At 36.6% G+C, this 25976-nt stretch overlaps 1 protein-coding gene across 1 annotated transcript in view; it reads left to right on the top strand.

Moving 5' to 3' along the window:
- RyR (Ryanodine receptor) overlaps window positions 1-25976 on the top strand; it is a 283432-nt gene that overhangs the window by 88764 nt on the left and 168692 nt on the right. The window contains exons 6-19 of the mRNA XM_083112077.1: window positions 1141-1216; window positions 6740-6852; window positions 7592-7697; window positions 8130-8223; window positions 9332-9514; window positions 9962-10133; window positions 15403-15572; window positions 18527-18651; window positions 20807-21007; window positions 22431-22600; window positions 23188-23378; window positions 23929-24069; window positions 24842-24939; window positions 25589-25784. Of these exons, the coding sequence (XP_082968203.1) occupies window positions 1141-1216; window positions 6740-6852; window positions 7592-7697; window positions 8130-8223; window positions 9332-9514; window positions 9962-10133; window positions 15403-15572; window positions 18527-18651; window positions 20807-21007; window positions 22431-22600; window positions 23188-23378; window positions 23929-24069; window positions 24842-24939; window positions 25589-25784 (2036 nt within the window). The remainder of the gene's footprint in view (window positions 1-1140; window positions 1217-6739; window positions 6853-7591; window positions 7698-8129; window positions 8224-9331; window positions 9515-9961; window positions 10134-15402; window positions 15573-18526; window positions 18652-20806; window positions 21008-22430; window positions 22601-23187; window positions 23379-23928; window positions 24070-24841; window positions 24940-25588; window positions 25785-25976) is intronic.

Raw genomic sequence — 25976 nt, forward strand, 5'->3', positions numbered from 1 at the left:
TTTCTTGAAAAAAGAGACATAATGCACACCAACCAGTCACCCCTTCATTGAGCAATTAATTTATTTTGCTACTGACAGTCTTTGTACAGGAGATTAAGCTACGTAAAATTCTCGGTGCACATTGTCGTGGCATGAAGACATACGTAGAGAGGAATTTCGGTCATCTTTGGGGGCGATGTTATCAACACAACGCTTCGGCCGCCTTATGTTCCCACAGAGTTGCCCCCAGTCATCCATTTATTTGAGGCAGCTGCTTTATGCGGGGACAAGGACGGAACATTTCCGACCTACATCACCTACCCCCGGAATCGAACCTGGGTATCCCACTGCCAATCACATACCCTACCAACAAAACCTCCGCGTAGTACATGAGTTGGCGTTCTTATTCATTAACGAAAGAGTATTAACCTCCTCCCACTCTCCTTGATTAAGCTACCTGTGTATTGCACCTTGGAGGGCGACAAATAACCCAATTTTTCCAGAGCACTTGACTGGTTGCACTACGGCAAGCACGGACTGGCCGAGCAACAAGAGCCATTATGATACATGGATCAACTCGCCCACGAAAACACAGCGTCCAATCAGAAATACGAATTTTGTTGCTATTCTTGCGGTTTTTTGTTGTTGTTGTTGAAAAATGAAGAAAACTTTGACACGGAACTCACGATATTAATTTAATTGAAATAGGAAAACAACAATTCATTAGGTGCATAACCAGTGAGAAATATAATAAGGAATTTAAAATGAACTGGGAGGAATCGCAAAGCTCTTTGTTCGTACTCATCTTCCAAGGACAGACAATAAAACAGCAAGTAAGTAGAACAAAAAATAGTCATGTTCGTTAAAAAAAATGTTTTCATAATTAGAATGATTTTGTTATGATGCACCCATTTTTTAAGATAATACAATACAGCAGTGACGTCATTGCCGAACTGGCTACGCGGTTCGTTCTCTATTTTTGCCGATCCTATCGTCGCCCAGTGCGCCCCCTCCCTAAATGTATTTGCCTTAGACTTAGAAGCATAGTAAACATATTATTGTGCGAAACCTTTTTTAGTTAGTAAATTGATTAATGTAAATCGATATTTTTATATATGACAGATTGTAAACAAATATTTGAAATGTAATTTATTTTTTCAGTGCCTGGCTTGCCTGTCCACTAGCTCCTCCAACGACAAGTTGGCTTTTGACGTAGGTCTACAAGAACATTCGCAAGGTAAATAGCTATATGATACTTAAACAATGAATTTATTGTTGAGTGGAAAACGTCGACGTTAGAAGCTCAAAAATCCCGCCAAACATTTTAACTCGACTGATTAAAAATTCCACAATATTTTATCACAGTGTGCGAAAAAAATCACAATATACCATCTAATTAGTTAGTATGAAGAGCCGCGTTAGCTCAGTGGACCTCCGTGGCGGAGTGGTCAGCGCAGCTTGCTACGAAGCAAGGGGTCCCGGGTCGGACATGGATGTTTGTGTTCATCTGTCCTGAAAGAAATGAAATAGTAAAACGCCTTCATGGTGTGATGAATCGCACAGGGGAGCACTTTACTTTTTATGAATTAGTACGAGAGGTGACAATGTTGTCATAGAAAGTGGCGGATTAATTAATTTATTTAACAATGGACCCCAAATTCAACACAACCTCCCTCGTTTGGTCCAGCATTCATGAGCGTAACCAGAGAGGGGCTCACGGAGCCATTGTTTCTCTTGAAATTTTGCTATTTCTCTTTAGTGAAAATTTTACACAAACAAAATGTCCTTTCGTTCTAGATTTTGGGTGCTAAATTCCAAAATGACATTGAGTTTTGTGGACTGGCCATAATTTCATGTTATGCAGAGAAATGTATATGCAACCATACGGAAATGTTACGCTCCGAAATAATGATCATGATGTCAGCGGGATCTCAATCTCACTTATCGCACCCATAGTGAAGACACTTCGTGTTCTGACATCATTTTAGTAGACATTCGTTGTTAGGTTAGACTCGTTATGTTTAGTTCTCGTAGCATACGTACAATGAAATATTTCTGAGGTTGACTAAAAAGTTATTATTTTTGCTAAGAGGACTAAACCTAACGACGAAGATGACATGAATGACGTCAGAACACGAAGTGTCTTCAATATGGGTGCGATAAGTAAGACCTACGTCAGATGTCGCTTCAGGCCTAAAGCATTGGAGATAAACATAGCGTTGGTTATATATTTGTAGAAAGTTAGAATTTAAAATTCCAACACGTTGAAAGGATGGCTATGGTAGAAAATTTCTTCCACATTATATCATGTTTGTGATGCAGGTATTTAAATAAATATTTTCTCAGCCGAGATGGAACACGGTCAGAAATGGCTATTACGAGTGTAAACAATAATTACCCGAGTTTTCGAGATTGTAGTCTTGAAGGAAGCTGGCAACACTGTGTGAACTAGAGATAACACCTGCCCTCGGATACAGCACCTTGAATAACGTAGTGTGGAAAACGGCACAGTTCTGCGCGCTCTGGCTGGTTCCACTCGAAAATGATCCGCTAGAGGTGCTGGTGTTGAACCCGGTGCTTGGTATTCGTCTACTTATAATGGAAGTAAATGGAGTTTTCGCTGCAACGTCTGATTCTTTTACATGAAGCATTTCTATGAATGTGATAATTGCTATGATATTTGGTACAGTGGTCGCGAAGATATTAACGAACATTCTAGACAGTCGACCACGTCCTGTTATCGTCATACTTTCGTTAATAATACGGGAGAAAAAAATACGCGTGGAATGTTCTTGGCAACTAAATTTTTGTGTATGAATTAGGTTCATTATTATTATCATCATCATCATTTCTTTTAAAGATATACACACTGAAGCATTTGTATTTTTGATATTTACTGTCTCTTTTCTTCCGCTTTAAACTAATCGCGGCGATGATGATAATGATGATTCCATGAAACGACAAGGGGAACCCCACAAAACTTTCTTAGTGCCATCGACATGAGTGTAAGGAAACTTTCAAACCAATGGGACAAGCGACATGGGATGTTCACACTGTCACACTAGTGACACACACTTCCAGACTGTAAAATAGCATTCATTGCACATGAGGGTCCAAACAGCAAACGACACGTTCATATGGCGTATTCGTGTGCTACTTGTTACTTCGGTCGGAAAGCTCCTTAAAGGAAGGGTGCTCAGACCGAAGCGACGTGCTACAGGGGGAGTTCCCAACTAAGTGACAAGCGACATGGTGCCTTCAGTCTATTGGCAAGTGTTCGCTGCTAATTGTGCGAACAACAGATAGGCGACACGAAAAACCTCACATTACAACAACAGATCTAGGTGACACGATAAGTCACACGTGTCGCTTTGTCGCTTGTGCGTCGCTCAAACTGGGCCATTTCCTCAATAGCTTACAACATGTTGCCGTGGTTTGTTGTTCACACATGTGCGATGCAATGAGTGTCTTGCTTTAGGGAGATTGCGCACCAAAGCGACAAGGTGCACGCGACACTTGTCGCTTGAGGATTTCACCAACCGAACGCTGGCCTGTGCTTCCCGTCATGCCGCTACGATGTGAAATGTTGCTCTTGATTGGCTCGTTTCCAAGCAACATGTGTCGCTTCAGTGTGAAAGTTGCCTTGGACCGAAGGACCCGTGTCGCTTTGGTGTGAAATCCTCGTATCGTTTGTCGTGTGTCGCTTTGGTGTAAATTCTCCTTCCGGAAACGGTGCAGTCAGAGCTTGTGTCCCTATGGTTCGAAAGGCTGCATTGATTACGGACTGCTCGCTTCCAAGCGACACTTGTGGTTTGTCGCCTCGGTATGAAATATCTCTATTAATATTCTAATAACATAGAAAAATAAAACTCTAGTACACAATCCAACACCTGACGTCCGGAATCACTTTGCGATGTTTCTTCTTGTGTTACGCATGCTATTTATTTATTAATTTTATTTTACTTTTCTTTCCAAATTAATGTCATTTCGTGACTGCAAATCACTCCACAAATATAACTGTTTCCATCAATTCATGTACCGCCTTTCAAGACAAACAAATCTATGTAATATATTCCAAAAACTAACAAAGCCGCATTACTTTCATAAGAAAATTAGCACCGACATTGATCGCACTGCCATCTATGTTTCTCATCCATCTGGGGAACCAGTTTCTTGGGTCATTTTCCACACTACACTATTCAAGGTGCTGTACCTCGGACCATGCCTCTCTAGATATTGCTGTGCGCCTCTCCTCTGCTGAGAAGGTCAAAAACATCCACCGCCAGAACGGACCTTGCTGCCTGTGGCGACCCCTTCCCTCACCCCCGGAATGACGTCCAGCGAGCACTCGATGCCTGTCCCTGGTTTCTGCTGGAAGAGAAAGAGGTCAACGACGCCATGGAGATGTTCCTGGAAACCCTGCATGCTGTAATAGAGAACTTTATGCCTGCCAAGAAAGTGCGTTCTGCAAAATATCCAATTTGCTTGGACAGCGAACTTATCCTTACATTGAAAAACAAATATCTGGCTTGGAACTTGTGGAAGCAGTACCCGAATGAACATTCCCAAAAAACGTTTAGTGATATTCGGAGATATTCAAAATATTTACTCAAAACAAGGTATACTGAAGATACAAATAACATAACAGCAGAGTGTGTTGCTTAACCGAAGAAGTTCTACTCATTACTAAATTCGAGATAACAGAATCCTCGTGTGCCTATGGAAATTGTCAATAATTCTGACACTGCTGTTGGAGACAAAAGAACACAACTTGTTAACACTTTTTTTTTTCATGAAAATTTCTCCTCAGAGACAGTTTCCGAACCTCTTCCTCATGTAAAGTCTGTTACTTCCCACAGTCTCTTTCTTCGATTAAAACTTCCCCTCAAGAAGTCAAAATCTCTCCTCACCTCTTTGGCGTTGCACTGGTCCTTAGGCCTCGATAAAATTCCGATAATTTTCCTTCGCAAAACTTTTGACTCCCTGGCTCACCCTCTGTGTCTCTTACTAAACAAGTGTTTTTATGCAGGTGTTTTTCCTGAACTGTTCAAACGTGCAAATGTTGTACCAATCTATAAATCTGGAGACAAACATTCTGTAAAATCTTATCGACCAATCTCTCTTTTGTCACCTCGCTCTATCATCTGTGGGAAAATAATCAGACAGACTGCTAAGGTTCACATCCCCCCTTATAAATACTGCTCAGCATGGTTTTCTTCCAGGCAGCTCTTGCTTGACCAATCTATCGGTATTACTTTTTCATTCTACTCAGTCTATCTCAAACGTTATATATTTGGACATTTCAAAAGCATTCGATAAAATTAACCATAATCTCCTTCATAAACTACAATCGAGATTTCACATCCATGGTGAACTTCTATCTTTGCTAAAATACTGTCTGCATGCACGAGAGCACCATGTTATCCTTTCTGGCTCCTCTTCCAGCTTTTTACCCATCGTGTCTGGTGCAACGTAAAATAACCTAACTCAATCAATCCAACAGCATTTTTCATTTTGCAAAAGAACTGTTCGCAGACATAGGTTGTTCCGAATAGAGGTGCGGGTATGACTATACAGAAAGGGGATTCTGACACTCACATATTTGGAGTAAAACTCAATCACGTCCACATTGTTAAATGTTTCCCTTAATTCAGTATTACAAGGCAATTTGACGAGTTCCATTTGCATGTTACCTGGAGAATCTTCCACATCAACACTGAAAGGGATGGAGACTATCTTAAACATGTTGTTATGTGACCTGAGGTCTTGAAATTTTGTGGCGAATTCAGATATTGATGCTGGGACAGCTTCGTATACTTCTCACGTTTTTGATATCAACACTTGATACATTTTTAATCTGATTCTCCCAAAGCATAATTTGGATTCTAAAGCTTTCACGTAAGCACTGAGATGACTTATCAAATTGTTATTCCTATGTAGTTTAATATTCAGTTAAGCAACATAGGCCATCCACTCTGGATTGCTCAACTGTTCTATTTTCCTATCTTGACTTACCGTGAACTCGCTTATCTCATCCCTCAGATCGAAAACTCTTTTGAGCACCACAACAAACTTCTGTAAAGTACAACGTGTCACCATGATCTGATTTGATATTAAGAAAGGTTTGTAACTGTCTGTGGTTCAATCCTAGAGATCTTATGAAGTACACAATTGGAACAATATCTCTCGTAACATATTTGAAACCCACACCTTTGGCACACAAATTTTCCTGGCACAGAATGCAGTGTTTTTATTTACTTCATTAGAGGCTTTGGCTAAAATAAAGTCAGTGGGCCCGTGCATCGTGGGTTGAAGACCACTGCTTTACAGCATGATACACTCAAATGACTTTAAGTCATATTAATTATGAAATGGGAAAGTGCTTATTTTGTGTGCGAAAAAAATAATGGAAATTCTTTTCCCAGTAAGGAAGGTAATTATAATGTGTAAAAGCAAAACAAAAACATCTTTTTTGTTTTAGTATAGTATTATTTGTAAGTATCTTGTCCAAAATTATGAGAGCTAATCAATACATTCTGATAAGCATAACAATCTCCTTAAGTATTTACTAGTACACCATGTACTCATGCTAAGCATAATTATATAAGAATTAGTGAAAATTTTTCATGAATGAAATGAATTGAACTTGCAACTTTAATTCTGAAGTTACTGTGTATTGCCAGTGTAAAATTTTTTTACAAATTATATGAATTAGTTTCTAAAAATTCTTCAAATTAGTAAATGGTTTCCTCTTTTCCAGGTGAGGCTTGCTGGTGGACAGTTCATCCAGCTTCCAAACAGAGATCTGAAGGTGAGAAAGTGAGAGTGGGTGATGATGTCATCCTTGTCTCTGTTGCCACAGAGAGATATCTGGTAAGTGGTGTACAGATTTTCTCTGAATTTCCAATCCTGACTTAACGTATTGATTGTGAACATCAGCAGAATGCATTTTTTCCCATAAAACTAGTTAGAAGAAAAGTTGAATTACTGGTGGTTTGATGCTTTTCTCTCGATTGTATCATTTCTTGTTTATTATTTTCTAATTAATGTATGCATTATTATTATTATTGTTGTTGTCATCTTGTCATTTAAACTTAAGGTAGATCTACCTTTATTTTTGTCTGAGGAATCTTCAAATTTTTACTAGAGTAGCTTTAGTTGAAACCGTGTAAGAAAATAGCATAAATGGCATAGCTTATCTAATCTAATAGGTCTGCACTTCTGTGTAAATATCAGACATACACATAATTTTTGGGTACTGTTGATACAAAATGTCTCAAATATGAAGTTTTGTAACCATCCATGTACACAAGTTGATATCTTTCTGCTTCTTTTTGCAAAGACAATTAAATGATATCACAGTGTTCAAATGTTCCACATGTGTGAATGTGAAAAAAACCACTAGAATGTAAATTACAGTAGTTATACTCACAACAAACAATTTGAAACACAAGAGCACCACAAAAATTATGCACATGTTCAGTAGTGGCTATTGGGTACAAAAACTGTTGAGGGTAAGGGCAGTTTACTTTCTCTTGGTAGACACGGCTTAGAAATGTAAGAAAACAATAAAGCATTAATCTGTGCTAATTCTGTTGTATTTTTCTTACAGCAATCAACCAAAGAAAACGGCCTATCCATTGTAAATGCTTCCTTTCATGTTACGCACTGGTCAGTTCAACCCTTTGGCACAGGAATCAGTAGGATGAAATATGTTGGTAAGTTTAAGTAGTATTTTCCATGGATTGACTGAATGGTAAATCACATGTATTCAATATAACCTTTCAAGTACTAAAACTTTGTAGATTCGGTAACTGAGCGGGCACATTCTTTGAAAAATATTCTCATTATCTAAGGTTCTGGGTTGAGTTCTGACCATATGGTCACTTCTTACATAAATATGTACATAAAGAACCATTAATTGTTTCCATGAATGGTGGCTGGGATTTACCAAAATCAGTCACTGAGTGAGTCACATTCTTGCAAGTAACATGGTGCTAATGTATGTTTATGTAGTTCATAGTACTCTGCAATTACAAAATGGACGATCAATTTAAGTATGTTTCCTTATATTTAAGTAACTGATAGGCCTGAACTCATTGCAGAAATATTTTTCCATAATCACATTCATTTCTGCTTTCTTTCCACAGGCTATGTGTTTGGTGGTGATGTATTACGGTTCTTCCATGGAGGTGATGAGTGTCTTACCATTCCTTCTACGTGGAGTGATCAGCCTGGCCAAAAGTGTGTAACACTCTTGGAATTTTTTCAAAATATTTGTAGTTAGTATTGACGAGCTGGTGAATCATACCAATACCAGTTGAAATGAAAATTTTACCATATTATTTTATATCTGTTTTTTTTTTAGGAATGGGACAAACTAAAAGGTACTCTATTAGTTTTGCCGATATAGACATAATGGTTTATTGTAAAAAAAATCATATTGCCAATCCAATATACGAGGCCCATCCAGAAAGTAAGTTTCCTTGGGGCTGTCTACAGAAAGAAACACAATTGCAACAGAATTTTTTAATGAAACAGATACAGCAATTGTTCAGCTATTTTTCAACATACTCCCCACCAGAATTGAGACGTTTGTTGTAAAGTGGGATCAACTTTTGTAACCCTGTGTCATAGAAGTCTGCTGTCTGGGATCTGAACCAGTGTGTGACAGCTATCTTTACCACCTCATCAGTTTGCAAATGATGACCAGATAGGAATTTCTTGAGGTGTAAGAAAAGATGATTATCACTGAGAGTGAGCTGCAGGCTATAGAGTGGATGGCCAAACACCTTTCAGTAAAGATATAATTCATGTGATTTGTTTCTTAAAGTATACTATTTTTCTCTATTTTTTCTATATTTTCTAAAAATATTGATTCTTGTTAATAGTAATTACCATAACATGTTCGAATTACATGGATCATATTAAAATTTATGAAATATAGTTACCATGACAGCATAGAAAGATGTCTATTTATGGTCACTTGTATGCTAAAACCAACATGTCTGCCTTTAATTACATGTTGTGAGCTTACACTCCGTATGATATCAGTTAAAGTCTTAACATTTATTATACATTCCATAGAATGTTATTAATGGTATTTTTTCAAATGTAAAAAAAAGAAAAGATTGAACAATCATTTAAAAAGGCACACACATGTGTGACTAACTTGTAAAAATCTGTTAATAAACAATCAAAGCATACTTTGCACATTTACACTAAACACTTACATCTGAATTACAGTTCTGATTATATTATGTTGCATTTACTTTCATTTGTTGTAATTTCTTTCACTGTGTTGTTTCTTGTTAAAAAATCATAAAGTCAGGCATATGATTTTTCCTTGCAGCATTGTGGTATATGAAGGAGGTAGCGTTGTTAGCCAAGCTCGTTCCCTGTGGAGGCTAGAATTGGCAAGGACCAAGTGGTCTGGAGGCTTCATCAACTGGTACCATCCAATGAGAATCCGCCATATTACTACAGGACGCTATCTTGCAGTCAATGAAAATAATGAACTCATTCTTCAGCACAGGTGAGATTATAGAACATTCATTTATGCATTAAAGTATCATGAAATAAAGTATGAAAACTACATGTGCCAAAATTATTCTCAGCCTGTTTTTAATGTTAATTGATACAAGCTGATAGCATAATTCTGTATGATGTCACACAGTTATGGACCAAGTTTTAATAGTCCACAATAACATCACATTTGTTTTGAAGGTGCATTTCCTTAACATTTGCTATTTCATCAAACAACATGTGAGATATTGCTCATGCATAAATAAGAACCACGTACTTCATCAGCAGTTTTTAAAGACTTTCCTCTTGCATGTAAATTTTACGCAGCACTTTGTCATAAATTACTGTTCTTCAACACCAGAAACATCATTATTATTATTGCATTAGATTTTCAGTATTCTTATTTTTTGTTAGCAAGTGAATGATGATTTAAACTGTCTAATCTGTATCTTTGCAGAAATGATGCAGCTGTGGCCCAGACATGCTTCTGCCTAAGACAGGAGAAGGATGATCAGAAGGTGGTGCTTGAAGACAAGGACCTGGAGATCATAGGCTCTCCTATCATCAAATATGGAGACAGCACAGTCATCGTTCAGCACTCGGAAAGCAGCCTGTGGTTGTCCTACAAGGTACGAACATGTTTGCATTTTTGGTATAATAATAATAATAATAATAATAATAAAACTGGCAGAATAATTAATTGTAAATTACAAATATTACAAGCACTTTTCTGTAGCATATTCAATTTTAACTGGAGCAGAAATTTGCAAATAACTGCCCTGAAGAGCATTAGACCTGAAAATAGTGAAGCACTTCATTTTTCAAGCATACAAACACTTTCTGTGCCTGCTAGGAGTTCCAGGTTCAAATTCCTGCCTGGGTGTGGCTGTTCTTTGTGAGTGTATCTCATTATTTTTCATTACTCTTCCTTATTGTTGTGATTAGCCAAAAGTAGCAGAAAAGCTAGGCAAATAACAAAAATCAAATCAAATCAAGTTTATTTTTGACATTTTTTGAAAGCAAAGAAAATTTGAAATTGAAATATTTCTTAACTGATATTAAAATTATGTCATGAATATTAGATAGGAGCATTGCTCAAAGTGAGGGTAATGCTTTTTCCCCATTACAAAAGTTTTTGTAAAGCATTCTCCCAGCTAGGTTAATTTCATGGTGTCTACCAGTCAAGAACGTCAAGAAAGCAACAGGTAGGTCAAGAAAGTCAAGAATTAAATAGCTATGATATGATATGATATGATATGATTTATTTCATTCCTTTGACCATTGTACAGTGGTTGTTTTCCGCACATGGTATGGAACATGTCAGTACATTACAGTTAATAATTATTTTCAAATAGGTACAAGTATGAAGATATTATACATAACATTTAAAAAAACATTGATTACATTATAATAGATTCTCCTTGTTCTTGCCAATGTTAGTTGCAAGGTTTACATTAATTTACATACATATAATAGATAAAATCAATACATACATATACAAGTCCTAGGAGTTCATTTAGGCTGTGGCAATTTGCAATTTATTGTCAAATACTCTTTAACAGAATAAAAGCAATGATCTAATAGGTATTTTTACATGCTTTTTATATGAGGTAGCTGATTATATTATTTTTATGTAACTTTGAAGGTTATTGAAACAGTGTATTTCGGTCCTTTCTCAAATAATCTGGTGTTGTGTGATGGTATTGTGAGGTTGCTGCCATTCCTTGTATAGTATTTATGTGAGGAGTTGTTACATTTGAAGGAATTGTCTAAATCAGTTTTACATACATCAGCAGATGAAGTATATACAAGCATGGTGAGGGTAATATGCCTAAGTTATTAAACAGTCTTCTGCAGGGTGTTTTCTCTTAGCTCCTGCTATTATTCTGACAATTTTCTTTTGCAGCACAAAAATTTTATTACTATTAGTGGAATTTCCCCAGAAGATTATACTGTATGTTAATAAAGATTGAAACATGGTGTAATATAGTATTTTCAATGTTTCTAAGTTTGATATTGATTTCAGTGTATTAATGGCAAATATAATTTTGCCTAGTTTTGCGGAAAGGTTATCTATGTGTGGGTCCCATTTTAAGCTTTCATGAATCCATACTCCCAGGAATTTGACTGTTTTAATGTGATGTACTGTCATATTACCTAATGTAACATTTGGTTCATTTATCATTTTATTCCTTGTGTGATGGAAATTGACAGCAACAGTTTTGCTGCTGTTTAATACTAAATTATTGTCAGAAAACCATTCGCTGAGTTTGATTGTTACATGTTTGATATTAGAGTTAAGGGTTTGTTCCTTACCACCGCTGATGGCTACACTTGTATCATCTGCATAAAGAGTGGTTTTTGCTGAATTTAATAAAATTGAACATTTAGAAATCTAAAATTGTATTGAGTTGTGCTTAAGATTTGTTCATTTTGTTTCTTAAGAATTACATTCTTGTATCATGAAGTTTTGTAAAAATATTAAATAGAGTAATATGGCCTTTTCTCATCCAATATGAAGTCCTCTGAAGCATTATTTTTTACATGCATTAATAATTAAAGCAAGTCTAAATCTCTTGTTAAAGTACAGCTTAAGTTTACATCAACAAGCTTTGTAATTAAATAAATTTTTAGAGAAGGGGGGGAAGGTAATGATAAAGAAAGATCAAGAAAAAGTCAAGAATATAGGATTTGTTAGTTTGGTAGATACCCTGAATTTGCATCTCCCATCTACTGCATTATCTTCTTGTTCATTCATCAGTCACCCCACCTATCGCCAAATTTGACAAGGCATTCATCCCATTAGGAATTTCCACTTTGAGCACTGGATAAAGTTCTCTCTCATTGTTGCACGGGAAGTAAAGAAGTTTCGTTCTCATTTCTTTGCCTTTTTCGCTTTTCACAAAAATCAGTCAAAAGTTAAATTAACATTCGGTATGTTACAGCCCCTACTCTACTCTATCGGGTACAGGAGAAATTCTAGAGTACTGTTGTGCATATTTTTGGCTTTGCTGAGAATATTTCTGCATTTTTCGTACATATTTGTAAATTTCATGACATATTTTCAAATTTATATGACATAATTACATACATATTTTACAGTTTTATAGGACATAAAGTCCCGGGCCCTAGTGATCAGTATACAAGAAAAACTTCAGCTACTTCAGTGGCACAACATGTTGAGTGTTCAAATCACAATCTCACTGCTGAAGAACCTTGGTTGAAGTCCTGGCTTGTGCATAATTGTTTCACTATCATTGATTTGTATTGTCACAATTAGACAAAAGTTGCAGAAAAGCAATGCTAAATAAGGAGAAAATAACGAGAATATTTACCAGACTATCTCTTTAGTCACAGTTCTTCTCTAATGATCATGGCATGCACACTGGATGGACTGTGTCTTGCAGTTGTTCTGTATTGGTATTCTAGATTGATTGATTGAACTGTCTCATTTTACTTCGCTTTTTGTGCCACTTTTGCCTAATTTGCAAAGATGGGGATGAGTGATGATGCAATAAAATTGATGAATGGACACTCGCAAACATCAATGCCCAGGTTGGGATTCAATCCCGAGATCCCTGGCATCGTAGCATGATGTGCTAACCACTCTTACCACGAGGGCCGGCATATTGGTATACTAGAAACTGCTGATACATGAAATAGAGAAGTATTCAAATATGTAACTACTGCAAGGTTCAGTGTAGATGCCTTTGAGAGGGAGTACAATTTCTTTTGACAGTCGCTTCTTTGTGTCCACTTTTAAACCAGGAACTTGTTCTGTAATATTATTCTTTGTAATGAATGTGTGTGTCAAACATAACTACTATTAAGAATAGCAGAGCTCCTGTATAGCTGAATAGCTAGGACTCTCACTTTTGGTGAAAGTGGTTCCAAGTACAATATCTGGCAGAAGCTCCAAAATTTTGGTTTTGATATAACATCAAAAGATAATTGGATATGATATTTGGAAAGCTACTTCAGGAGAAGAAGTAACAGACTCTGGCCTGGATAAAAATGGCATTTGGACTCTATGCACTGACCACGTGTCTCACAATGTAAAGTCAATTTAGCAGAATTTGACCACTATGGAGTTAGGATTCAAACATCTTGTTAATTGTAAGACTGAACAGTTCTTTGGCTAAAATCATAATCACAGTCAAAATTTATAGCTCTTTCTCAATAAGAATAAAAATTTCCTAGAAATTTTGTTCCTGATAAAAGGATTTGGTACAAAATATGTTCTTGCTCTAAATTAATTCCGGAACACAGATAATGCTAGTTTGATCAGGTAAGTACGATAGATGAATGAATTTTGCATTTGAAAATGTGAAATCTACTTTCAGATCAGTTACACAGTGACGGAGCTTGGTCTTGTTGCAGAGAAGAAAAACAAGCTTTCGCAGGTAGTCTCTGTGAAGCACATATGAAAAAATCACTCTTTTGCACCCTTGTACAGATAGTTTGACTCGTCGACTTAGGTGCAGTAATGAAATGTAGAATTGCTATCCACCAGACACGCAATAATATATTTGTAGGTGCAATGCTTGCTTATGAGTAATCAGAGTTAGCAGTATGATAATGTATTTTACAGATGCCATTCTTCACATAAAGTTTTGCCTTGAAGGGTACCACACAAGCAATAAACTATTAACCTGCCGCACAGAATGTCTTAAATGATTCTAAATGGGTTGTTTATTACTCATGTCTACTCTCACTGCAATGATATGACATGACTGAGCTGGGTGTAATAATGATATTCTAGTCATTGTCAATAATGGCACATGAGGATGAAGCCAAATACTTAATTATCTGTGGATGTTCAATTTGTTATTGCCACTACCTAAGGTTCTGGATTTGAGAAGCCACATCCACATGATCACACTTAACCTTAAGATATATAAGAGCAACCAAATACAGGCTCCTATCTCCAAGTTTGTAGTTATAGGTTGGTTAATTAAATGAAACACCAATAGTAACTGAATTTTTTTCATCTATTATTGGTACATGAAACTGCTATTTGCAATTCTTTTTTGGTATTTACAGCCATTGAAACAAAGTTTTGTGCTATGCCATGAACAAATCATAATTTTTAACTTAGAAAAACTATCAAAGACTTCGAATTAAACATGTGATTCTCAGTTTCCATGGAAGGCTGATTTCATCTTTCATCTTTTTCATCTTTCACTTTTGTTGCGAATAGAGAGTGCTCCCTTCAAACTTCCCTGCAAAGCAAATCATGAAAAATGATGGACAGCTTACAAAGAATCCATGACTTTGAGTTATGCTTTCACTCGCTAGCTAATGCCAAGTGGTTACATGGAGCATGTTGATGACTCCACAATAGTGAGCACAATTGGCCATGTGGGATGCAAAAACATATAAGGCATCGTTCAGATCCAAAGCCTGGGCAAATGCATTTGCCTGGTATTAATTGAATGTGCTATGTAAGTGCAGAAGCTTCATTCACTATGGACAATATGATCTTATCTCTCTCGAACTTAGCTCTAAAATTAAAAAGTATTCCAGTTTTCAGTTGATTTTAATTTTGCATACCACAGTACTACAATGCTTGCTCTTTTGTACTCTTGGTACTACTTTGATTGACATCGTTTGATATTTCTTTCTTTTACTAGCATAAAGTACAATCATAATTTCTCATAATTTGTTCAAAGTGATATTAAGGAGCATCCCGTATTACGCATCATCCTGAGGGAGGGATTGCTGTTTCACTACATAGGGCTCACTCATAAGAATGCCGTATTACTAGCTATTAGACATTGTGATTTGTCTGTTATTTTTTAGTGCTCAGCTTTTGTATATATTCTTACCAGTAATCTTTATACTTGGTTAATGAGATTTGATATTTGTAATTTCTTAATCAAACAATGTTCCTTTCAGTCATATGAGACTAAGAAGAAGGGTGTGGGTAAGGTTGAAGAGAAGCAAGCTATACTGCATGAAGAAGGAAAAATGGATGATGGGTTGGAGTTTAGCCGCAGTCAAGAGGAGGAATCTCGAACTGCTAGAGTGATTCGTAAATGCAGTTCTTTGTTCACCAAGTTTATCACGTAGGTTATTAATTTATTTGCTTTATGTTATTTCATTTAAAAATATCTGTGTGTGTGTGTGTGCATGCTATTAACTGCTATTCAAACAAAAAGCTTCAACTATTTCATCTTTCAATTTTCTAACTTGCTTTTCCATTAATGTAAACTTCTAACAACATAAAGAACTTGTTAAATGTAAAATGTTAGCTGAAATAAAATAATCACTGTGCCATTTATAAATATATACTAGTGGATAATATTGTACTTAAAACTTCTATCTAAATTTTTACTTGCTTTGAATGAAATCAATGTCCTCAAGAAATTGGTAAAAACTCCAGTGCTATGGATATTTTTTTTGCAAATATGCTATTTAATGATGCATTGCATGTGAGCAATGCATGAGGTTACATAATTTAGAACTACATAATTTGTATTCATGTCCAGATATTATTAGAATAATGAAATCAAGAAGACTTAGGTGGGCAGGCCATGTGGCACGAATGGGAGAGAAAGAGGAGTTTACAGGATTCTTGTTGGGAAACCTGATGGTAAGAGACCTGTAGGAAGGCCAAGACGAAGATGGAGGGACAACGTTGAGATGGAATTAAAGGAAATAGGTAGGGATGGAAAAGAGTATATAGATCTTGCTCAAGCTAGGGACAGATGGAAGGCCTGTGTTGCTGCAGCCATGAACCTTTGGGTTTAAGAAGGCTAGAGAGTTAGTTAGTTATTGCATGTGAGCTGCAATGGTTTAGTTGGTACAGTATCTGACTTCCACATGGGAGACCCAGGTTTAATTCCCAGAGTGGGTGATCTAAGGTCGGAATTTTTCTGGCCTTGTCCCTGCATAAAGTGGCTCTAGGGCTCACCCAGCATCAAATAAATGGGTACTTTGAGCTAACATAGGGGTTAAAGGTGCCAGAGCATGGCGCTGATCACATCACCTCCAAAAATGGCAGAGATCGAAGAAGAATGTGTGGGTCCCTACCCCCACATCCCCCTCGTGGCATGGTGCAAAGTATGTGAGGAAGTTTACCTACATTTAATGATGCCTTTCATGTTTTTTGTTGTTATAGTATATTGCACTTTTATCATGTTTTTTATTGTTTTACACTTTCTTAGATAAACACAATCTAAATCATTATGTGATATAATTATTACAAAAAGGAGTTGTTTTTCATATCAGGAGCAGTATTAAGATACAAATTGAAAATTCTTGAAATGCCTTTCTAAGTGAAAGATGTAGAATTTAATGCAAGAATATCTGGCTTGACAAGGACTCAAATGTAGGTCTCTGGCATACAGTGCAATTCCTCTACAATATGGCACAAACTGGGTTTCGGTACTGGTTGAACTTGCATTTTGTTGCTTAAATTTCTACAAAGCACATCTCTTGTGTATTCCAAAACCTGAGACAAGTAAAAGATGTATTGAGAGATTGATGTCATGTTCCAATATTCTTCCTTACATTCAGTGGCGGTCCCTCCATGGAACTGAGGGAACAGGCTGTTCCCTCCTACTTATCGCTCTTTTGAGCTATTTAAATTATCTATATTAGTGTAATAAGAACATTTCTTTCTCCCAAAATCAACGTTTCCAAAAGAAATACTGAAGAAAATCTTTTCACCGTGGCTGGATGTTTATTTACTTCTTCACCTACCCTCATCACATAGACAGCCTCATCGTTCCCACCCTCTATGGCCTGACGCCGGGTATTTCTGACCACGTGTGAAGGTAAACAATCCCCACAGTCCCACGGAAGCTGAACTTCCTAGCTGTTTCCTCGGAGAGATATAGCAGATTTTCTTTCTTTAGTTTTTTTTTGCTATGTGCTATAGTTTAATTGCATCGTGGTGATATTTTTGAGTGTAGTAAGCCGATAATTTCCTAATCTAATTACGAACTAGCATCTGACATTCATGACGAACTGGAAAAATCTTATACAGTCTAAGCGCCTGCTAAATGCCTTAAGTTGCCTTGGCTAAATGCTGCCAAATAAGCTTTCGATGGAACAGCTCCAGTGGTAGTGTCATCGCCTTGTAATCAAGGGGTCCCGGGTTTGATACCCAGTTAAGGCACATGGTACAGTGGTTCGGATCCCACTTTAAACTGTAGGTCCAGTCCCGATTAGCCTTAATGTGCATAAATCGGGCTTAAAACACCAACTCAAACCAAACCCAAGACCAAAGTTTCAATGCACGCAGCAGCAGGACAAAAATGCGAATGTTGGGAGTGGTGTATGAACGACCGACTGAAGATGAAAGCTTTTAGTTCAGTGAACTTTGCAGAAAAGACAGCAAACCAACACCTATACTAACTGAATTAAAAACTAAAATGAAATTGTACGCAAGACATTTTCAAACTAGTTACTACAACTCTGTAAAATGATTAACTGGTATTCTTCCAGTGACAAATTGTATTGTTGTTTGTGTTTGTTCCTGAGAAGGGAGTTTGGAAAAGTTCGAGTTTTGTCACATTAACAACTTTTACAAACTTAGCGGACGTCATGAAAAACTCAGCCATCTATATGCCATTATTACATTGAGGATGTTTGAATTACAAGAATACTCAACTCTATGAAAAAAAAATGTCAACTTAATCTAGAAATAAAGAGATGAAACAAGTTTCGACAAGACATTATTTTTTCTCTGATCACTCATAAATTTATTTTATTAATTTTTTCTTTGTTTTTTTAATGTTTATATTTTATCATATTTACTATAAAACTATTATTGTCATATAATTTTAACATGCCTCAGTGTATGTCACTTCTGACAATTTGTAATATATGTATCGATTATTTATTTTGATTCATTTCAATAAGGGTTGAAATTTACTTGGTCTACTGTATTATACTAAGACACCGGGGGGGGGGGGGGGGAGCTAGTGCAGGTGACCTGTTCCCCTGCCTGATTTAGCACCACACGCCACTGCATACATCTGATTCTACTTTCATATTTTTCCTTGTGTTACAGAGGTTTGGAGACCCTCCAAGTCAATCGCAGGTATTCCTTATTCTTCGAAACTGTGAACCTGTGTGAAATGGTTATGTGCCTTGAAGATCTCATCAATTACTTTGCTCAGCCTGAAGAGGACACAGGTAATTGTCATTTCATCAAAACACTGAAACATGTCAAATATAATCATTTTTGTAGAGCCAGCTGCAGTATCTAATCCATAGCCTATTATGTAGTGCAACATTCTTCCCTTTTTGTTGTTGTATTTATGCATATAAACACGTAATTCAAATTACGTGTTTTTGTAAAATATCTAAATATGCATACATTAATTAAGGAAGTAAACGAACTGTCTATGTTCTCAAAGTAACATTGCTATTTTATATGTTAATCGTACAATATTAATGCTAAATTACATGTTATTTATAGATACATTACCCAGATTTATTTTCTGGCTTTATAAATTTTATCTCTGTGGTAAAATATATTTTATATTAATTTTACCTTATGAAGCAAAATTTTATACAGTTATTCTGGATTGTACATGTTCTTAGTTTATAAGTTGTTTAGCCTGGAAAATATGTTATTGAGGTTCCACTGTACATCAGATTGGTGAAATTATCTATAGTTTTACTGATATGCTTATATGGACCCATACTAATGGAAGGCTGATTAATTGGTATCATAACTATAATAAACAGATACAGTATATCATTATTGACATACCAATTGAGTAATGACGAGTCAGTGCCATCACTAATATGTATAAATTCCATAGAAACCATAAGTAGTGTACTGTAAAGTCACATCAATTTCATCTAAGCCGCACGTCAGGCTAAGTTTGCAGCAGGTTTTATGTATCAATCCACGCGAGAACTGAGCTCAGAATCTTCCGTGCCAGTCTTTCCTCAACCGCCGAGCTGCTTACATCGCAGACACTGAGAATATCCACAGTATTGCCAACCGCACAACACACCAAAACCCGCATGCATGTCAAGTGGAATGTATTTTTGCTTCTCTTTGTCTCCTGAAACATAAAATTTTAGAAGTACTTTCTGCGCATATATTATTTAATATATGTGTAATTACTTAATATAAGAGCGAAATAACTTCCCTCTTGAATTTAATGACAAATTATTGTTTTTGGTTTAGAAAGAAATAGATTTATGAAAAACGTGGTTGCTTCGTCCGCAATACATCCGTTCCTGTAAGACACGCAATTCAAGTTATACCACCAAAAAAGCATGATTTGTTATTGGTGATATATACAATCAGGTGCATTGTCTGCTGCTATTACTCTGGTTTCAATTTATGAATCACTTCAGTAAACCAGGATTCAAATCTTGGTCTGTCCATTTCTTGCTGATAATCACCCTTTCTTTGCGCGGAACAGTAAATATGCACCTTCAACAAAGCTTTCATTGCCGCCAGTGGGTGAAACAATAAGCCTCCCCCTTCCCTTCATTTTCGGTTTCTTCAGCCCTGGCGGTGGTTTTGCATGGTGGTATCCTTCCATGTTTTATTCCCCCTTCCCCCACTCACCGAGTTGAAGGACGTCTCTTCCAAATAATAAACATGTTTCTTCTCACTGCAATATCTTTTAATACCGCGGAGATTCTTTTGTCGTCAAACAACAAACAATCGTTTCCTCTTGCTATATAAACTCAAACCGCAAATCATTCAAGACCCGTGATACAATTCGTGCGCACATTCACCTCACGCCCTGTTTTACTTTGATCTTGTTGCCGCAAGGAGGATTATGCATTTAAAACAACTTGCTTGACTTTGAAGAGCATTTCCCTTCGGATGAAGCGCCAAATAACATTCGGGTAAAACCGCGTGCTGAACAGGAGATTCAGCCATTCTCGCCGCTCTACAATAAACATAGGGTTAAAATAGTGTGATGTGCAACACTGGTATCACCGATTCCATGCGTTCTGCAACGCATTCAGTCTCGCTCGACTCGCTCTAAAGTTTCAATGTCTCTTCACACATTGCAGTTGGCGAATCTGCAGTTCTAAGTTCGTCTGCACAGTGATTGCAACCAATTAAGTCCATACCTGCTAATAGATGTATTATTTTGTCTGTGTATTACAAATTAAATAACTGTTTTCTTGTAAGTATGCAGTTGTGTCGGAATAGAACCCATCTCAGTGGAACTATATTCTTGCACGCACGTTTGGAACTACATATGCGAAAACCTGCTGCAAGGTTGACTTGACGTTTGGCTTAGTTCTTATTTTTATTACATTGTATTCATAAATTTTCTGAATTTCAACATGCTGATTTCTTTTGCAGAACATGAGGAGAAGCAGAACAAGCTTCGAGCTCTAAGGAATCGACAAGACTTGTTCCAGGAGGAAGGTATTCTGAACCTCATTCTGGATGCGATTGACAAAATCAATGTGATAACTTCGCAGGGGTTCTTGGCGGCTCTCACGGGGGAGGAATCTGGCCAAAACTTCGAGATCATCTCGGCATACTTGTACCAGCTTCTGGGTAAGTTTCTGATTGTCAGGTAGCTTTTATACATAAATATAATCCTTATACCTGCACCATGCAACATCTTTGCTTTACAAGCATTAATACATCAGGGTGGCTACTCACCGGGAATTCTGCAGGAATTTTTGGCTCCGGGAATCTGCTTGAATTTTCCTCCGAATGTGAAAAATTGCAACTTTTATTAATTCAAATTCCATTGAATTTATACATATTTATAAATGCCCTGAGGCAAGTTTTTCACAGTTTAGTTTTTATTTTTATCCAGGAGGAATAGAAAGCTGCTTGGAAGATAAAACAGAATTCTCTCAATCTGTTTACTTTGTTAGTGTCCTTTGCAGAACAATCTATCTGACAGACTGAAGATTATTGCAAGATAAGAATCTTGAAGTTGATTAATTAAATTTGAGTTCGAAACTTTTGTACAATTAATAATTTTTCGTAGATTGGTATATCCCGTAACATTTGTGACTTGTGTTTTAGATGTATTTCAAGTCTAAGGATGTGAATGGCAAATGTAAACTCTGCACCTTAAATTAAATATTTTAAATACATATACCATTTAAATGAATTAAATTAGAATTTTTGGATACATTGGAATCACACAGACCCTTTATATTGTTAATATATTTGTGTGTAAGTAGCGAGAGGAAATAATACGTAAAGTTGAAATAGAGAAAACATCTGCTTGTACTCTTGAATTTTTGAAAAGTTCACCTTGAAAACCGTGAATTTTATTTGAATTTTATCATGGTCCTAGAGTGGTCACCCTGTACATTTCATCTACACTTGCATGGACCATCAGTTGCGAGCTGCTCATTTGTAGTTGTAGCATAACACCAGGATTAAACATAGGTAAAGCCAATGTTTTTCCAATTAATCTTCACATCATTCTGTTGTCAATTTATGTTTAGGTTTTTCAAGTGATGTAATAAACTAGTAGAATGAAACAGAATTTCTGCAATATGCATGTAATGTTTTAGAGCTGAACTGATACTGATGTCAATGTATAGGTATCAGCTGATACCGCTATTGGATATTTGTTCATTGATACCAGCAGATACTTTTCCAGGGTTTGGCTATTTTTGTGGAGTTCTCAAGAATTCTGCATGACATGTTCATAGAGCCTAAATATCCTGGAAAATATGTGTCAGTATTGTGTGAATAATGGATTTTATGATTAAATGACAGCTATTTTAATGTTCCGATTTAATTCTTGAATATTTTAAACCAAAACTCTGGTAAATTGATACATATAATTGCAGTGGAGTACTTAAATATTAATATTAATGACATTGAACAATTTTTAATGATTACAATTTTCAGCATTGATGTCTGTTCAATGTGGTATTGGCTCACTCCTAGTTTTATCAGAACACTTATAAGAATCAAAGCTTTTATTTGCCACTTTTGATCTTTTCAGCTGCAATAATTAAAGGAAATCATACAAATTGTGCACAATTTGCGAACTCCAATAGGTTGAACTGGCTCTTCGGACGGCTCGGCTCACAAGCCTCAGGCGAAGGCAGTGGAATGTTAGACGTACTCCACTGTGTGCTCATTGATTCCCCTGAGGCCTTGAACATGATGAGGGTAAGTTCGTTGTAGATGCTATGAGACAAGTTCTAACTAGTCAGATGGGGTAAACCAATCAAGTGACAGGGATTGTGTAATGATTTTTCTACTCTTACAACGTCAGTCCTAGTTCTGGCAAGTGTAGTGGAGAGTGGGGATTACCAACCGAACAACAGCGGTGGCACCGAGAGTCACAACGTTGAGGGGAGGAACTATTACGTGAACCTCGTTCCACTTGCTGTTGCTGGATTGGTCGCTTCCCTATTTCCCACTTCCCTTGCCAGCATTAGGATCAGCTGCCATAAGAGTAGAAAATACCTTTAGTAGTAGTCTGTAATAATACTTTTCTGGAATGTTATTTTGTAGGCATCAGTTGAAATCAATGCTGATGTACTGATATCAGCATCAGCTTGTATGAATCAAATCCCTGTTGCCAGCTAAAATATTTGCACAGTATCAATATCTTGCATGTTCTGCAAAATGCTGCTTGACACTTTTGCAAAGTCTCTATATCCTGTTAATTATATGCAAATATTGTATGACAAAAGTGGGTCAATATCTGTACAACCCTGCTGTACACAATGCATGTATTTACTTATTTGCAGGACGAACACATCAAAGTCATCATATCACTGCTTGAGAAGCATGGCAGAGACCCCAAAGTCCTGGATGTGCTGTGCTCCCTGTGCGTTGGTAACGGGGTTGCTGTACGTAGCTCACAAAACAACATTTGCGACTTCTTACTCCCAGGGAAAAATCTACTGCTGCAAACACAGCTGGTAGATCATGTTTCAAGGTAAGTCGTCATTAGAGTTCTTCACTTCTACAGTGGAAATTGACCAATGAATATGTAAAGAATATAATTATCCTAACTTTGATTTACTGAACTTATTACATGCCTTTTACCAGAGTAGATTGACAAATAGGTATGCAGTTATGAAGAAAATGACGATTCGTGTATATTGCTGCATGTAAATTCAGATATATTTATATTACTGTTTAGTAGCCAAGCAGCAAAGATTGCAGAACTTGATCCTCAGCTGCAAAGTGTGAAATTCTCTCTCTCTCTCTCTCTCTCTCTCTCACTCTCTCTCTGTCTCTGTCTCTGTCTCTTTCTCTCTCTGTCTCTGTCTCTGTCTCTGTCTCTCTCTCTCTCTGTCTCTTTCTCTTTCTCTCTCTCTCTCTCTGTCTCTCTCTCTCTCTCTCTCTCTCTCTCTCTCTCTCTCTCTCTCTCTCTCTCTCTCTCTCTCTGCCTTTCTTTACACATTTTTGTTTCTTATTAATTTTCTAACAAACATTATCTGTTTGTTTTCATCACTTTAATCAACATATTTCCAAAATTTCAGCGTTGGGCCAAACATTTTTATTGGTAGAGTGGACGGATCAGCAATGTACCAGAAGTGGTATTTTGAGGTCACTTTGGATCATATTGAGCAGACAACCCACATGATGCCCCATTTGAGAATCGGATGGGCCAACACTGCAGGGTATGTATCATTAGATGCTTTGGGATTATTATTTTTATAACTGCATTCTCTATTACTCATTTCATTTAAAAATATTTCATGTTAGATGTTTTTGAAAGGTGATCATAGTTATCTTTCTTAGTCTTTGAAGATTTACAAGGGTTTTTTAAAATAGTCAGTGAAAATGTGTTTCTCTGAATCTATAGTTTATTGGACTCATGGTGAAGTTTTGATCACATTTGTTTACATTGAATTTGAAGCAATGCCGGTACAACATTGTAGTAGCAAAAGATGCAGATGTGACCAGGGCTTAGCATGCAATGTTAATTGGAGATTATCCATTGTCTCATGCTTTTAACTATACTTATTCTAACAGTACATATCAAGAGAACACCTCCTCTTTCATCTTCACCCAAAGATAAATTTGTTCACCTGGAGATGAGAGAAGTGTTGTTAAAAGCACTAGACAATGGATAATGCCCAATTAACATTGCATGCTAAGTAGAAACATTGTCACTAACATTCAGAGAATTATTTGACCATGACTTGAACCTGGGTGTCTGGCATACTGTACCATTGCTTTACCAAGTGAGCTACCGAGACAGCCCTGGCCTCGTCTGATTTCTTGCTTCTATTGTTTTACCTGCACAGAAAATGACAATCAATGGAATTTGTTGCTTTGAATTCACATTCTGCTCGAGCCTGCATACATTTCCTGCATGTGCCAGTGCGTAATGCATTACATTTTCATTCTATTCAATTTGTAATCTTGTTTTCCTTCTCTCTGCTGTAGGTATGTACCCTATCCAGGAGGTGGGGAGAAGTGGGGTGGAAATGGCGTAGGTGATGATCTGTATTCATTCGGATTTGATGGTTCTGCTTTGTGGACAGGTAAGAATCATTGGATGCTACTCCATTATGTTGTCTCTGAATTCAACTTCGAACAAAGCATGCTAATTATTTTAGATAAGAATCACAATCGGGGAACAAAAGTGTGTTAGAAATGCTTGTATTCTTATTTTTAAGGAATGTCTCATGGAGATTGGTCGGTTCTCTATGTCTGTACAATATGTCAATGCATCAGTTTATAATTAAAATTGCTGATAACTTCACTGATTCTATATTTCTGTATTCCTAATGGAGTACAGTCCTGCCATTTTGTTATTAATCGTTATGAACAATTGTATTATAAATTATACGAATGAATATTTACTTGTTTGTTACCCATGATTTCAATTCTTTCACACAATATTGAAGCATTTGTACAGGGTTTCTGAAAAAAAAATGAATGAAGTTTACAAGTACACATTGTATGGTTGTTTATGTTCTGCAACTTGACAGATTCCAAACAGTTTTGATTAGAGACAGCAATACTAGACAATATATTATGAAACTTACCAGTATGCAGTGAAGGCCAGCAAACAATCTAGTGTGTGCAAGTAGATGTAATGGGAAGTGTTGTTGCATCAAATTTGTTTGCATCGGTTGTTTTACTATCAGTCACTAATATTTCTGCCATTTTCGTTTTGCTTTGCTCCAGGTGGCAGAAGCACAATAGTCATTCCAGGTTTGACTGAGCCTTATATCAAGAAGGGTGATATCATTGGTTGTGCCCTTGATCTTACGGTGCCTATGATTTCCTTTACATTTAATGGAATAAAAGTCCGAGGTGCATTCAGAAACTTCAATCTGGATGGCATGTTCTTCCCTGTTATCAGTTGCTCATCAAAGCTGAGGTAAGCATCATTGTGTTCCACTGGTGAATATGTATACCTTTAATGATTTTAGAAGACACATAGGTAGGGCAGATTAATAGGTATCAATGCATCAGAAAATTGCCTATAAATTTACTAATATTTTTTTTCTAATTAAATTGTAATTAAGAATGTAATTCTTCCATTTTTTTATTTTGTTATATTTATTAGACC

Source organism: Lepisma saccharinum, chromosome 25 (assembly GCF_977018435.1).
Source record: "Lepisma saccharinum chromosome 25, izLepSacc3.1, whole genome shotgun sequence".
NCBI classification, from domain to species: Eukaryota; Metazoa; Arthropoda; class Insecta; order Zygentoma; family Lepismatidae; genus Lepisma; species Lepisma saccharinum.